Source organism: Actinia tenebrosa, unplaced genomic scaffold, assembly GCF_029948245.1.
Source record: "Actinia tenebrosa isolate PJP-AT-01 unplaced genomic scaffold, QUT_ActTen_1.0 PGA_scaffold0__85_contigs__length_37466705, whole genome shotgun sequence".
Taxonomy (NCBI): Eukaryota; Metazoa; Cnidaria; class Anthozoa; order Actiniaria; family Actiniidae; genus Actinia; species Actinia tenebrosa.
In genome coordinates this window covers 6,304,498-6,319,125 of record NW_028292569.1, presented here as the reverse complement: position 1 = coordinate 6,319,125, position 14,628 = coordinate 6,304,498, and the positions used below count along the sequence as shown (strand labels likewise).

Below are 14,628 nucleotides of genomic sequence, written 5' to 3'. Positions count from 1 at the left end.
TCCTCAGGTTTAGTAGTCAGAAATATAGGTCTTTCTCACTCCAGTTAACAAACAGACATCAGTTTTTTATGTATCTGTCCTTTTATTGACGATAAATTGTGTCATCACATTGTCAAAGTAGTGTGGATCCACAAGGCGTAGCAGATAAAAACTTCTCATTTTTATTGATCAAAACAACCAACGGAAAGAGCGCGCGCTCGTTGACGTCAGCTTTATCTGTCTGTCCTCTTATTGATGATAAAAAATCCAATCAGCGTGCGAGAAATTTGTAAGTTATTGTAATATAAAAATCTATATTCACTGAAATAGCGGGCAGTGTTAGCCTGTCATGTAGGTTTGTTCACCTGATCAATAACATAAGTAGAAAAATATGCCTAATTTTCTAAATCAAAGTATTTCAAATAATAATAATAATAATCTGCCTTTCCTATTACTACTACCGATCCATCCATTGATCTTTCAAAAGCATGGACATTTAGAACTAGATTACAATCATCTTTGAGACCAGAATCAGGCAGAAAACGAGAACAAAGCTTGCTTGGCTGATTTGACTAGTGTTACAAAGTGATTGCCCACAACATTGTGTGCTAAAGCTGTATAAAAAGACTTTATCAGGTATCTTGTGATTTCTTCCTTTACAGCCTTTTCCAAAGTATTTGTACTTAAAGCCAAAGCTGAACTAAAAAATAGAAATAAGAGTTTTTTATGCCTCTAAGTTTTCAAAAAAATCAATTGATGGTTTTCATAGCCGCCATGTTGGATGAATCAAACAAAAGATTCTTCATTAGTCTCTTTTGTTATATCATCCAACATGACCGCAGTATATATCCATAAAACCAGCAGTATATATCCATCTTTCCAATTCCAATTCCAATCCATCCATCCACCCACCCACCCACCCATCGATCCATCCATCCATCCACCCACCCACCCATCCATCCATCCATCCATCCATCCGTCCATTCCCATCCATCCACCCACCCACCCACCAGATACAAGAATAATCAAAGTATATACTCACTGTGCCTCCTTCAGCAATAGTACAGCATTCTTGAACATTGCTGTCACATGTCACCACTTTCTTGACCTTGGTACAATTGACCAATGCTATGCTACTGTCGCATTGATAGCACCGAAATCCTTGAGCTGCCGATCATAAAAACTTACTAAAATGACATGTTATATGTTGTAGAGAACCAAAGGTGACATCATAAAATTCTAAACTTTGCAATTCAGTTTTGAAGTGTTTGTTTTTGAAGAAAACAAAACATTGTCTGGCTCAGATTTCTGCCATCTTTAAGCGTTCTTGTGCAAAAGGTTCCATTCTCTTCGTTCCTCGAAATTTTTTTTTTTACTAATTTTGAGGTTTTCCCAAGCATTATCGATGGATTTTTGGTAACTAATCCATGTAAAAAGTTAAAAAACGTGCAAGGGTCTATCAAAGAACTCACGAAGTATGAGGAACATTACGAAGTACCTCGCGCCATCTTGAAAGGTAGCCGTGCCTTTTCATTGAAGCGAGACGAACGGTGAGCGTGCAATGACAAAGACATGTGATAAAGCAAGCAAGCTCACCGTTCGTCTAGCTTCGATGTAAAGGCACGACTACCTTTCAAGATGGCGCAGGGAACAGAAATAATAACTTTATTGAGCCCTTTACATTAGAATTCCAAAGTGCTTTACAACATTATCAAAAATAATCTACAAAAAAAAAAAAAAAAAAAAAAAAAAAAAAGTATTAACAACTAAGTCAACTAAGAAATCTAGAATCTACAATTAAAATATATACTAAATAAAAGAAAATTCCAATAACTATAAATATGTTTCTTTAAATAAATATGTTTTTAGTCTTCTTAAAAATATTAATGCTATCAAATGATCTCATATCATGAGGGAGATTATTCCACAAAACTGGACCACTGATTGCGAAAGCACGTGATCCATACGTTTATAATTTATGCTTACTTATAACAAATAAACCTTTACAGTATTAGATGACCTAAAGGCCGGTTTAGACGGTACGATTTTCGCCTACAACTATCGAATACAACACGCTCGCGCCATCGTACAACTCCCCTACGACAGACGCGAGCGTGTTGCAGGGTTTGAATGGGGGGGGGGGGGGGGGGGGGGTCCCCGCAGTATCAGTTAACAGCTAAATTTTATCAATTTTCTCAGTTATCAGTTAAATTTTTCGATTCTCAGTTAAGTCAAACATTAATGATTAATTCTTATGTTTAATAAATAAAAAACAACTGGTGAAGTCTATTTTAAAGTACTTTTTACCTCAAATTCACATGCGAAATATGTTTGTAAAAGGAAGACTTATTAATTTGTCTCCAATCACTTCCGGTAAGTTAATACTGCAATCCCTATTGATGTATTAAGGTGGAGCTGGGTCTTATTAGTTGTTTCAGCAGCGAGTTGTTTCGGATCTGAAAACAGTGCGAATACCATGGTCTTGAAGGCCTCTACGCAAAGTTTGGGATATACCATCTACATACCGCATTTTCACATGTATTTGGTTCCCTGGTGGTCAGGGAAAGCGCTTCAATTCACAGCTTCGGCTGCATCCCAGGGACTGACCGGGGACCGCATTCTTCCGTTTTGGGGACTGGGACAGAGTGAGCTCCTCGTGTGAGTTTACGTAGTCATAATGGATGAGACGAAGACGGTAAGATTTTGGGTTGTCCTTCACGAATTTGCAAGATGTGATCCTATTGGAGGGCACACATGTGTAGAACAATAGAAAGCAATGACCTTTCCCCAACCACGCCCCTAAACCTAACCAATCACAGGGGACGTTGCAAATTCGTGAAGACCAACCGAAGGTTTTCATCGCATCTAATAATTATGTTTTTCTAAGCCATCGTTCGGAAAAAGAAAAAGACAGACAAAAAGGGAAGCAAATAAGCTGGTACCACATGGAATAAATATTGATCACTTAAATCTATTTCTTTGTGGGCGAACACATTTCTGCTTGAAAAGATATGAAATATCCAGTTGACATTAAAATAAACTGCTCAAAAGATGAGGCGGGGACTTCACTTTTATTTTCTTCCCCGTGGGGCGGGGCTTTCATTACCTTTCACTGAGGGAAAAAGTAAAGTCCCCGGGTATGCCTCGGGGGGGGGGGGGGGGGGGGGTTTCGGGAGATGTCAAATGACTGGTGCATAAACAAATGGCTAGAGCCAATAAAAATCCTAAGTATGGCTTTAATTGTGGAAAGACTGAACCTTACATTTTAAGAAAATATAGATGAGTCTTTTGTTATACGTTTATTGTCAATTTTAACATTTCACTGTACCTTTTTACCTTCTGGACATGATCATTAACCATTCGTAAGAATGCTCGTAAAGCCCTGCCTGAACGGGTTACGCATGCTGGTTTAACAGTCAGCTCATCGTCTTTAGCGCGTGTCTCTTCATCTGAGTCAAATTCATATTTGTCAATTTGCCCAGTATTTAATTAAGACTGCCACACTATTGTCGTTGACAAATGTTATTGGTATGGACATAGCTTTTGCTGATGCTATCACTATTGATGGCGTAGTTTTCGATCTTTCCTGACACTTTTGAAAGCCGGTAGAGCTTACAAAATGTAAGTGAAAACTCACAAGACCGTGCGTTGTTCTTGTTGCCTGCTCCTTGAGGCCAAGAAATTCGCTTAAATGCTGTTTTAATTTTGGCACAAAGAATCGTAAAGCAAAGTCAATGGGTACTCGACTTCGGTGGCGCTCGAACGGAGCTTCCTCGTCCTTTCTATAATAGCTAACAAGAACTTTAACGATACCACTATTTATACTGACCAAAGCGTCCAGCAAATCGACGGAAAATGATCAAAGGTCAACTCAACTCTATTACATCAACAATAAATATTATTGTAACAGATCATCTACTGACACAAGGCAATATTATGGTCATTATGGTGAATGACCTCAAATAGCTTTTGAATACTGAAAAAACAATATATTTTTTCAAATTTATGAATCAAAAATCTCGTGGATCTCAGTTATCAGCTAAAAAAATACGGAATTCTCAGTTAACAGTTAATTTTTTAGCCGTTTCTCAGTTAACAGTTAACCCCATTCAGACCCTGGTGGATACGATAGTTGTAGGCTAAGATCGTACCGTCTAAATCGGCCCTAAGAGTGCGAGACGGTTGATACTTATGCAACTCACTTACATCAAATACCATTAGTGAAGGGGACTATTGTACGTTACCTGTGTGAAGACCCATGCATACAACAGCTATGAAGCACAATGCAGATGCTAGCTTCGTCATTCTGTCTTGCTGGGCGGTACCGACAATATAAGCGCAGAATGAAATTCACAGATTTATCATTTTTCAGGACTTTGAAAGCGGAACTGCTCTATTTCACTATGACGTCACTGCTTGTTTATGTGGGGGGATAGAATCGTCAAATCCAATAGAAAACAAAATTTGCCTCTAGCGAATTCACGGTCACGTGTTACGGTCACCAAAAAGTTCGGACATCGTTCTCGGATTCCCATACAAATTCACTGAGTTTAAAGAGAAAATTTAGGTAGTTTTCTTTAGTTAGCAGTAAGAAAAGCTACAATCAAGCTAGAAAAATGATCATTTACTTGTATTTAGAGAGCTAATTAGACATTAACCAAGTAAATAGTTCATTTAGATGATTAAAGTAGCTTATGCTTTCTAGTTAATTGCCCTCAAAATAACAAGTAAGTCCAAAATCCTTTCATATATTTCGGGTTACTTTTTTTAGTTCGAGGGGGAGGGGGTGGGGCTTCAGAAGGGAGGGTCATCTGTAAAAATATAGATTTTTGTGGGGAAAAGCATTCTTATTTTGACGAGAGAAAGACAACACTCGATACACCAGTCTCAGCAATGCCAACCTCGAAGGACAGACTGCCATAGGGGGTAAGCTCGAAGCTTTTTTGTTTTTTTTAGGCTTGAATGATTGACAATAGTAAATAAAATTCTCGTTTTCTATTGGCCAATAAGACGTCAGCAGTTGACAGGCTTCTAAATAGCACGTTTGCAAGACGCCGGTCTAAAAGGTGAGTTGTGCTTCTTCTCTAGTCACGAAAAATACGATTTTCTAACTCTGAAACAGCTTTTAGCACTAAAGAACATCGCAAATATGGAACATAGCTATTATTAAGCAACTTTTTTCTTGGAAGAGATTGAATTTTTCATTGAAAAGCAAGCGAATTTCGAGAAATTTGGATGAACACGTTGCAAAGCCGCTCATATAAACTTTCGCTGAATGAATTTTTTTAAAATCTGAACTAAACATTAATTAATATGTATCTCTGATAGAAAAAGCGGTCCTTTAAACCTTTCTTTAAGTGTCTAAGCTAAGGCTTCGTTTAGTTAAGGGATTTGAATGTTTAGTTGTTCAAAGGAATCAAGTGACAGGACTGAGACTTGAGTATACAGCTATTTCAAAAAACGTTGAATACTGCAAACCAAGAGAAAATGAACTAAGAGAAGGAATCCTACCTATATAGCCTTGTAACCATCATGTGCACAGTTTGATGCTATTTTTAGCTTGGAGATATTTTGAGCGATATCCAGTCTTGCAGTAAACAAAAGCCTGTGTTTTTGTCGTGGACGTAGCGAAATATGGCGCTTTTCGTGTCCTAAAACGAGGCATTAAAGGGAAGCATGATTATCGCGCAGGCATGGTAACGAGTTAAAAATAGCATCAGTGATTCTAAAAATAGCATCAAAGTGTGCACATGATGGGGCACGGGGATTCCTTCTCTTAGTTCATTTTCTCTTGTGCAAACTGAATAGTGCATTCCGAGGACCAAAGGGCATTGTGGGTCTCGTTAATTTGAAATAAAAAGTAAATATACAGCAATTAGCTCTCTACATGTAGTTAGTATATTGTTTCAGATGGAATACTCTAAAAATAGAATAAATAATAATAATTAATCCTACTTTAGACAATGTCACTATGTCCCACAATGCACTTTGGTCTTGGAATGCTCTATTCAGTATGCAGTATTCAGCATTCAACCTTTTTGAAATAGCTGTAATCTCGAAAACCAAACATAACTGTACTCTCAAATTCAAAATGTTGTTCATAAATGCAAAAAATCAATAACGTTTCTCGCTATAGACACCAGTACCGAGTAGATAAAGAAGCCTATTAGGACGGGGGAGGGGGGGGGGGGGGGGGGGGGGTGGGGGGAGGGGGGCAGTAGTGAATTGCCGGTGATTGTCATGTGTACCGGGTCCCTACCGGGGACCCGACCGTTTTTTGATCTTGCCCTGAAGCGTAAGCATAATAATGAAACATTTTATGTGTTTTTATTGGAACTTAAAAAACATGTTACAACTTGTCACAAGGTGTCTCATGAATCAAAACATGCTCAGAAAAGAGACAAGTGCGCATGTCAGGATCACGATACCGCTGACCAATGGAAAAGTACTAGCATTGCACAAATCTCCCTCACAGCAGTTGACGGTGCAGCTAACGGTGGCACCTAAGACAATTTTAACATTAATATACTATCATTCAAGTGTATGTGTAATTTAATAATAATAATAATAATGATAATAATAATAATAATAATAATAATAATAATAATAATAATAATAATAAGTATATGTAATAGGACTCCATGCTGTCCAATTAAGAAATAATTGGACGAGGAAAATTCCGAGGACTGACAAAATTGGATGAGGCCGTAGGCTGAGTCCAATTTGGCAGTCAGAGGAATTTTTCGAGTCTAATTATTTCTTGATTGGGGAGCATGAAATCCCATGACCTATTAATTATATAGCTGCCTCATTAATCCCATATCAACAAGACCTGTCCAATTAAGAAAATAATTGGACAGTTACCTATATGGGATTAATGAGAAGCTGTATAATAATAATAATAATAATAATAATAATAATAATAATAATAATAATGATAATAATAATAATGATGATTATACTGCTGATGATGATGATGGTAATGATGATGATGATATGTGATGATGGTGACGGTGATGATGATGATGATGATGATAATATCCAAACAATCTAAGAAACCCAAATTAAAACTTGTAGTGTAAAAAGTGAAAGAAACGAAAACGGAATCGTGTTCTTTCGCAAGATTTGCAAACAAAAAAGACATCACAACCAAATTCTCCAGTTTCATGCCTATTGGAAGAATTTAAGGAACTAGCTGAAACACTCATTAAATACTTACCAGGCAACGAAATCTTGCACAATGGGTTATTATTGATCTCACAAGCGGCAGCCGATCCACAACCCTTGATGTAGCTGTACGTCTTGGTGATGTTGGCTCCAGATGCTTTGATTTCGGTGCTGACTTTCAGTTTCATACATTTTGCGCTTGAGCAGGTCATTTCTTTTTTGGCTCCGTTACATTTTCCCCAGCTTTCAGTTGAAGAACAGCTGTAGCATTTGTCAGCTTGAACTAAAAAAATAGGAGATATTGAGGCTTAGTGCCTACGCAGCCGCTATTAGTGTCGTCACGCAACGTTCAGGGAAGTGTCGTCACGCGTGACGACACTAATAACGGCTATCTCCTAGTTAATATATATATATATATACATATAATACATATATATATATATATATATAATATATATATATATATATATAATGAGAAGTCATTTCAAAGCCTCCAATATCGGACTGGACGGGATTTCAGGTCCGCGCAATTAGTTGCAACTAATTGCTTGCACTTTAAATCCCATCCAGTCCTCATTGTCAGCTTTGAAATATTACTTATAATTAATAGCCAAATTATTCAAATGAAAGCCTTACCTGTGTATCATAAATAAGATTCTGTCACATATGTCTAGACATCATTATTGGTTAATACAAAATCCTATACTTGTACAGTATTATATATAGCCACACTCAGATTTTTTTGCTTAAAATGAACTTATCATGGCTAGTAAAGTAGAGGGGTAGAAAGCAGAATATTGTAGAAAGAATCCCCCATTATTCAGAACACAATTCAACTAAATTAATCCGTTGCTATTTACACAGTTCTGCAAATATGCCGCGCATAATACTATTTCGTTATCCTTTTCGCGATATGCAGAACAGAAGTTGAAATCCCGATATATTCAGCTCTATTTTTGTTTTACAAGCGAACGAATTCAAAATAAGTGTTCAATATGCTAAGCCTTGAAAATCAGTGGCGCAGCTGAGACGTTGCTACTAAGCTGTGCTTTCATGATCTATCTTATAATTTGTTTGAATTTCTCGGTAGGCAAATGGACAGGTAGTCTCCTCTGTCCAAACTTATGAAGGTTGCGCTGGAGACTACCGTAATAATGGGCAGGCCCCGATTCAGTGACTCCAAGTCAGTCAGAAACGTAATGTTATTTTTTTATTTTTAATCCTTTTCAGTATAGCAAAGCTATTCATGTTGAGGTAATCAGTGTTGAGAGGAACCACTGAAATATTTGTTCCTATTTCATTATGTCGTCGTTCTCCTCTTCCTCGGCCATCGTTTACTACATTTATTATATAGATATCGATGAAATACCAGGTTTTCTCTAGTGTCGAAAACCTGATATCTTTCACCAGTGGAAGATACCATATCTTTCACACGTGAAGATATCGCTGTTGACAATAAAGAATAAAGAAATAAATAATTTTTGAGCTTTTGTTTTATTCAAGTTTCATCGATATCTATATAATAAACAACGCTCACTCGTGAGATATCAATTGAACACTCGAAGATAAAATTCGTATCTCCGCGCGCCCATATTATGTCCTCTATATCTTTTTTTCGATATCAATTTCGGATTTCATGGTTTTCACTGCTCTAGTGGCAAAAAGAAAACAAGCTACGGTTCGTTTGTTTTTGTAGCACTGCCTGAAAGGCGTATTTGAAAGGTTGATTTATTTATTGCTCTCTGTCATACAGTCAATGTCATTAATGTTGTCCACCGAAAAAAAACATTTACACATTTACATATTTAGTCATTTAGACATTTAGACTAAAAGATATATCACGTGTTTTCTCGAACGTTCTGGCATAAAACAAACGCTGAAATACAATTCTCCATCTTAAATCCTCACTAAATGGTCGGGGCATTCTGGATTTTCGATTCACGAGTTGAATTTTACATTTAAAGTTCAGGCTGACGCACACGAGGCAAAGAATACATAATGAAACACGCGATATTTCTTTCAGTCTAAATGTCTAAATTAGTAAATGTGTAAATGTCTTTTTTCGGTGGACAACGTTAATGACATTGGCTGATAAAAGATAACACTAGAGCCGAGGTGATATATTCTTTTGGCAGTCGTCCGAAACTTCAGTAATTTTTAAAAATCTTTTCACGGTGTGATCATGTTTTTCAGATCATATCTTACCTCACTGTACTGTTAATTGCTTTTATTATTGGTCTACAAAGGAGTAGCTACATGTAGTCATAGACTGGGTGTTTTTCAAAGTTAGATCCGAAGTCGTAAAAAACGTATCTTTTAACGTTGCTACTCAAAATTACATACTCTAAAAATATTCGCCGAATGTAAAGTGATTAATGGGCTATTCCATTTAATATGAGCACCCCCTATCGAGGATTGATTTTTTTATATATATACATGAACACCCTGAAGATATTTATTTCCTATTTACCCCTGAAGAATTTTACAAAAGTAAAAAAAATCCTGAAGAATTTATTTACCTTGCTCTGTACTAGCCTCCGTTGCAGACAGATCCGAACCGAACCGAACCCCGCAGGATGTCTGCAACGGAGGCTAGCTCTGTACACCCCTGAAGAATTAACAAAAGAAATTCGATTACCCCTGAAGATTATATTACACTTCTTACCCCTGAGGATTTTTGGATCCTCGATAGGTGGGGTGCGCATATTAAATGGGATAGTCTATAATGGTGGAATATTTAGCGCAAACCGCGAGTCGCAAACACAAAAATAATTATATATAGGGATGGTCATAGGACTTCATAAACGGGTATTCATTAGTAAAAGCATCATCTTAGAGGGTGATAGACGCGTTTTCGGATCGTAACGACTGTTATCCAGTCAGTTTATACAACACAGCTGATGCAATGGTCTCGATACTGACTATATAACATAACTCTTGTCTTGACCATTTGCAGATATTTTAGTGATGCTGTGTCATTCGTCAATTTATTTCACCGCAAATCAAAACATTCACTTGTTTCCGTATGCATACAGCTCTGGCACCACAATGTTGGGTATAAACGCCTCGTATCAGTTCCCAAAACAATTCATTTGGAAGGTAAAACCATAGTTAGTACTCTACTAACTAGAGTGAAGTCATTAAACGCGCGAAATAGATATTAGACTAACACACTTTAGTAGACCTTAACTCCATTGTTTTCTTTTGTGTCTATTTGACTATTACACGTTGACTAGTATTTTTTATTTCACGGGTTTAATGCCTTCACTTTATGATAAAACAATGAAATATAGTGTGACTAGTCGATTCACCAGCAGAATATTGAATGGGAATTGAATTAACCTAAGGGGCCGAGTCTGTAGAGTAAGGGAACAGCTTTCACACGAAGCTATTAAGAACCAAAACAGTAATACTGTAATACCCATGTTATAGTTTCGAGGAAACGCTCACCTTTGGCAACACAGCACAAAACAACAAAAAATAGTCCAATCACCATTTGCTTCATGCTTCAGGTTTTTTCCCTCGGGATGCGATCAGCTTTTGTCTATCAGATGGCGTTTTTTCTTGTCGTCTAACGATCAACGCTCTTCACACAGCCAAATTTCATATGACGCGGTTACGCCTTTCTCCAAAAAAGGCAAGTTCGACAAACAGTAATTTAGTCTGTCGCCATATTAGGCAGAGTGACCACAGGGAACCAGGCTTTCGGAACTAATATATTTTTCTTTTAGAATTCTTAATGGCTTAACTCCGGTAAGTGTGGTTTCTTGTGGTTTGAAATCGGCGGTTTACGGCTACTTAAGGTGGCTGACTACTTCTTTAACATTTGATTTAAGCCCACGATGCGCGCGTGCTCAAAAACAGCTGGATAATCTTCACAATTTTATTGAAGAACCATACACGTTTTGAACTTCAAGACAAAACCCGCAAATTTTGCAAAAACATTTTTGTATAGAGATTCCAAAATTGTACCAACGCATGTCATTCCGGAGTGATTGTCTCATTTTTCTTTGCTTTTTTGAAAATCAGCATTAAATTTGAGGTCGAAAAAGTTCCAATTTTCAATTTTCTGTTTATTATTTAGCAAAGTAGTCAGCCACCTTAAGCTGTAATCTGATCAGATATGTAATGTTGGGTATTGCATGGCGCGCGGAATGGTTCAAAATCGTCATTTCGATTGTAATTGAATATTTGTTTGTCGATTGCGTTACTGGCTTGAATGTGTACACTTATCAGTGCATTGCGTTACATAAGCACGTTTCATATGTTTTCTTTGTCAATCATTGCTTATAAAAATAGTCCAATTGCGAAAATTCGGTCGATTTACAAAAGCTCTGTCAATCACCAACACTCGATCAATTACAAAAACTCTGTCAATTACCAAAACTCGGTCTAGACTCTGTCTGTCTCTGCTTGTCTGTCTGCCTTGGTAGACTTAATGTAAGCCATGACGATAGCCTAGCAGTAACCCGCACAACATGCCATCACACTAAAGTAATTCTCATGCAGTATTCTCTTTTATTTATTTGGACTTTCATTAAGTAATGAACATTTTATTACCAATATTCAGTCATAAACGAAAGCTCAGCACATTGTTGGGCAGTCTTCACAAACCTCCACTTCCCTCTGGCTCTACATTTCCTTCATTTTTGCACTAGAAATTAATAATGATAATAGTAATACTAATACTAATAATACTACTACTACTACTAATAATAATAATAGTAATAACAATAATAAATTCAGTAACCAGATCTATAATTTAGAACAATATTGAAACCTTAATACTAAATAAATAAATAAATAGATAAATAAATAAATGAATGAATGAATGAATGAATAAATAAATAAATAGATAAATAAATAAATAAATAAATTTAAAAAATATATATATATTATATAATGAAATGTATTACGCGAAAATATAAGTATTAATGTATAACCATAAATTAAATAATATGCAATAATAGTCATATTTATTTATTAATAAGTACTTACGTCTTTGTTGCACTGTTTTTTGCTCTTTTCGCAAGCTTTGAATGCAATTTTGTTGGCTTTGTCTAAGACACACTTCAAGAAGCAACTGGTCTAGAGAGTATTCAAGAAAAAATTCCATACAATTTATAATACGATAAGAAAGTGATGCATGTCCGCGAATACGCAGTACAATGTTAATGTAACTGTTATTAATGACAGTTGACCGAGGCAGTGGTGCTTTTTATCGCTTTCGTAGCGTCTGTTATGCTAACCCTGACAAGTGAATTTCAAATCGTCCACATGAGGCCAATGTTGTATCACGTGGACTAGTTTTTTAAACCACGTGATAAAAACCTGACTGCACTTCGGTCACGTGGTATCATATACTTGTTCACGTGGTACACCATTTGCATCACGTGGTCGATTTGAAATGTAGAGTATAGCTAGTATTTTGGGTATTTAGTCCTAGTGGTTGGAGGAGGATCGATGGGAAGATGGATGGATCGACTGCATGGAGCTGGATCAATGAATTAGATTTTTTGTTGATGGTATGTGCACACGACCGTAATAATAATGCTAATATAAGAAATAGTTATGGTTTATAACGCCGATGATGATGATGTTTATTGTCTATCAAGCATAAGAGTATTTCAATTGATCATAATGATGATGATGGTGACGATACGGTGATGATGAAGATGATGTTGAAGATGATAATGGTGATGATGATAATGATGGTAGTGATGATGATACACGATGATGGTGATGATGACATGATGATGATGTCACATGATGATGATAATAATCAACATATTGATGATAGTAATGATGATACCGTAATATATTAATATAAACAAGCTCTTACCTTCCATGACAGACAACCACAGATCCCTAGCTTACAACTTACAAGTTTTCTAAGACATCCCTGAGTTAATAAATGCAATTAAAAGTTTAAAAGTACGATAAAGATAAAAGTGATTATACGATCATCCAGGGGCGGATTTAGGAGAGGGGTGCAAGGGGAATGCAACATCCCTCCCCTCCCTCCCCCCCCCCCCCCCCCAATGAGCTGATATAATTTAATGCATTTTTGAAGTTTGATTTTGAGCAAAGGGTGCACCCCTCTCTAGGAACAATTCCTGGATCCGCCCATGTTATCTCAAATCATACGAAAACCTAAATGTAGATAAAGGTAGTTACAATTCTGCATTTTGTATACAAAGACACTTAAGAAGGAAAAAGTGATACTTTTGATAGCTTTTAATTACCTTTGTGCATTCCATGTCTTCCATTTCTATGAAGCTGCTTAAATATTTGGCTTGTACCGCAGCAACCAACATCAATACGATGGCCAAGATAAAGAGGTTCTTCATTTTGGCTTCTGTAAATAGATAGGATTCTGTGGTTTTAAAAGCTCATTTTGTCAACACAGTATTGAGAATAATCGTTTTGCTTCACGAGCTTTCGGGTCTCTCTCCTTTATATATCGTCAGGGAAAAGATGTTTTACACATCGTTAAAAAGAAAAGAATAAGGAAAGAAAGCAACGGAGCCGTAAGAATTTATTAAAAAAAAAAAAAAAAAAAAAAAAAAAAAAGAAAAAAACAGGTAAAACGGGAGCCGAAGCTAAAATAGATTTTAAAAAATCCTGACCCTTAAAAATTCATCAACATTTAAAATAAAATAAAATAAAACAAAACAAAACAAAACAAAACAAAACAAAACAAAACAAAACAAAACAAAACAAAATAAAATAAAATAAAATGAAAAAATATATTTACAAAATATATTTAAAATATATTTACCTGCAATTTTCCCTTTGTCCCTTCAGATGCAGTAAGTGAATCAAAAACTGTTACGTTCATTTTTATATGCTTGTTTCGAATGAAATTAAAGTTTTGATTAATTATCTAATTAATTATATTAGCATCTCTTACATCTCTTAATAGCTATTCTATTAATGGTCCCAATCACTCCAGTTTCGAGTTCTCTTTTGCTCAGCCTTAGGCCCCGTCCACACGTATCCGCAAATATTTTTTTTTACGGATACGGGTTGCGTCCACACGCGTCCACAAATTTTTGTGTCCGTATCCGCAAATTTTACGAAAACGGATACGTGTGGACGGTGAAAACGATTCGAATACGATGCGTGTGGACGCAAACATTTTCGTATCCGCAAAAAATAATTTGCGGATACAAAAATTTCCGGATACGTGTGGACGGGGCCTTAGCCTCAGTTATGTGTTAACATATTCGGCCATTCAACTAAAATCCCTGGATTCTTAATCAACTTGTATTGCTCCATAGTACGTGCATTCCTTACTTTACAAGATAGATAGATAGATAGATAGCTTTATTTCAAAAACATCGCAGCCTTAGGCTAAATTACATTTTATACAACAAAGGGGATATATATAAATAGTAAATAGAATATAATCAATACTATAAACTAATTTGCTATATATAAAACTATGTATACACCTACTTGCAAGAACGTTGTCATACG

General features: G+C 36.2%; 3 protein-coding genes and 1 long non-coding RNA gene across 4 annotated transcripts; 1 reads left to right on the top strand and 3 right to left on the bottom strand.

Moving 5' to 3' along the window:
- Positions 1-62: 62 nt before the first annotated feature.
- Positions 63-4,344, bottom strand: LOC116293428 (uncharacterized). Its single transcript, XM_031700848.2, has 3 exons — positions 4,224-4,344; positions 1,022-1,146; positions 63-679 (listed from the first exon to the last, which is right to left on the bottom strand). The coding sequence occupies exons 1-3, from the start codon at positions 4,282-4,284 to the stop codon at positions 482-484; spliced, it is 384 nt and encodes a 127-aa protein (XP_031556708.2). The 5' UTR covers positions 4,285-4,344; the 3' UTR covers positions 63-481.
- A 530-nt stretch (positions 4,345-4,874) lies between these two features.
- Positions 4,875-8,324, top strand: LOC148913349 (uncharacterized). Its single transcript, XR_016119311.1, has 3 exons — positions 4,875-4,905; positions 4,936-5,045; positions 8,237-8,324. It is a non-coding gene; the product is annotated as an uncharacterized LOC148913349 (long non-coding RNA).
- On the bottom strand, positions 6,292-10,768 carry LOC116293444 (uncharacterized). The gene is made up of 3 exons (XM_089027636.1): positions 10,597-10,768; positions 7,199-7,429; positions 6,292-6,482 (listed from the first exon to the last, which is right to left on the bottom strand). The coding sequence occupies exons 1-3, from the start codon at positions 10,649-10,651 to the stop codon at positions 6,358-6,360; spliced, it is 411 nt and encodes a 136-aa protein (XP_088883762.1). The 5' UTR covers positions 10,652-10,768; the 3' UTR covers positions 6,292-6,357.
- Positions 10,769-11,644: 876 nt separating this feature from the next.
- LOC148913348 (uncharacterized) lies at positions 11,645-13,998 on the bottom strand. Its single transcript, XM_089027642.1, has 5 exons — positions 13,928-13,998; positions 13,392-13,504; positions 12,989-13,048; positions 12,145-12,234; positions 11,645-11,800 (listed from the first exon to the last, which is right to left on the bottom strand). Exons 2-5 carry the CDS (start codon positions 13,494-13,496, stop codon positions 11,753-11,755), a joined length of 303 nt encoding a protein of 100 aa, XP_088883768.1. The 5' UTR covers positions 13,497-13,504; positions 13,928-13,998; the 3' UTR covers positions 11,645-11,752.
- Between the last annotated feature and the right edge of the window lie 630 nt (positions 13,999-14,628).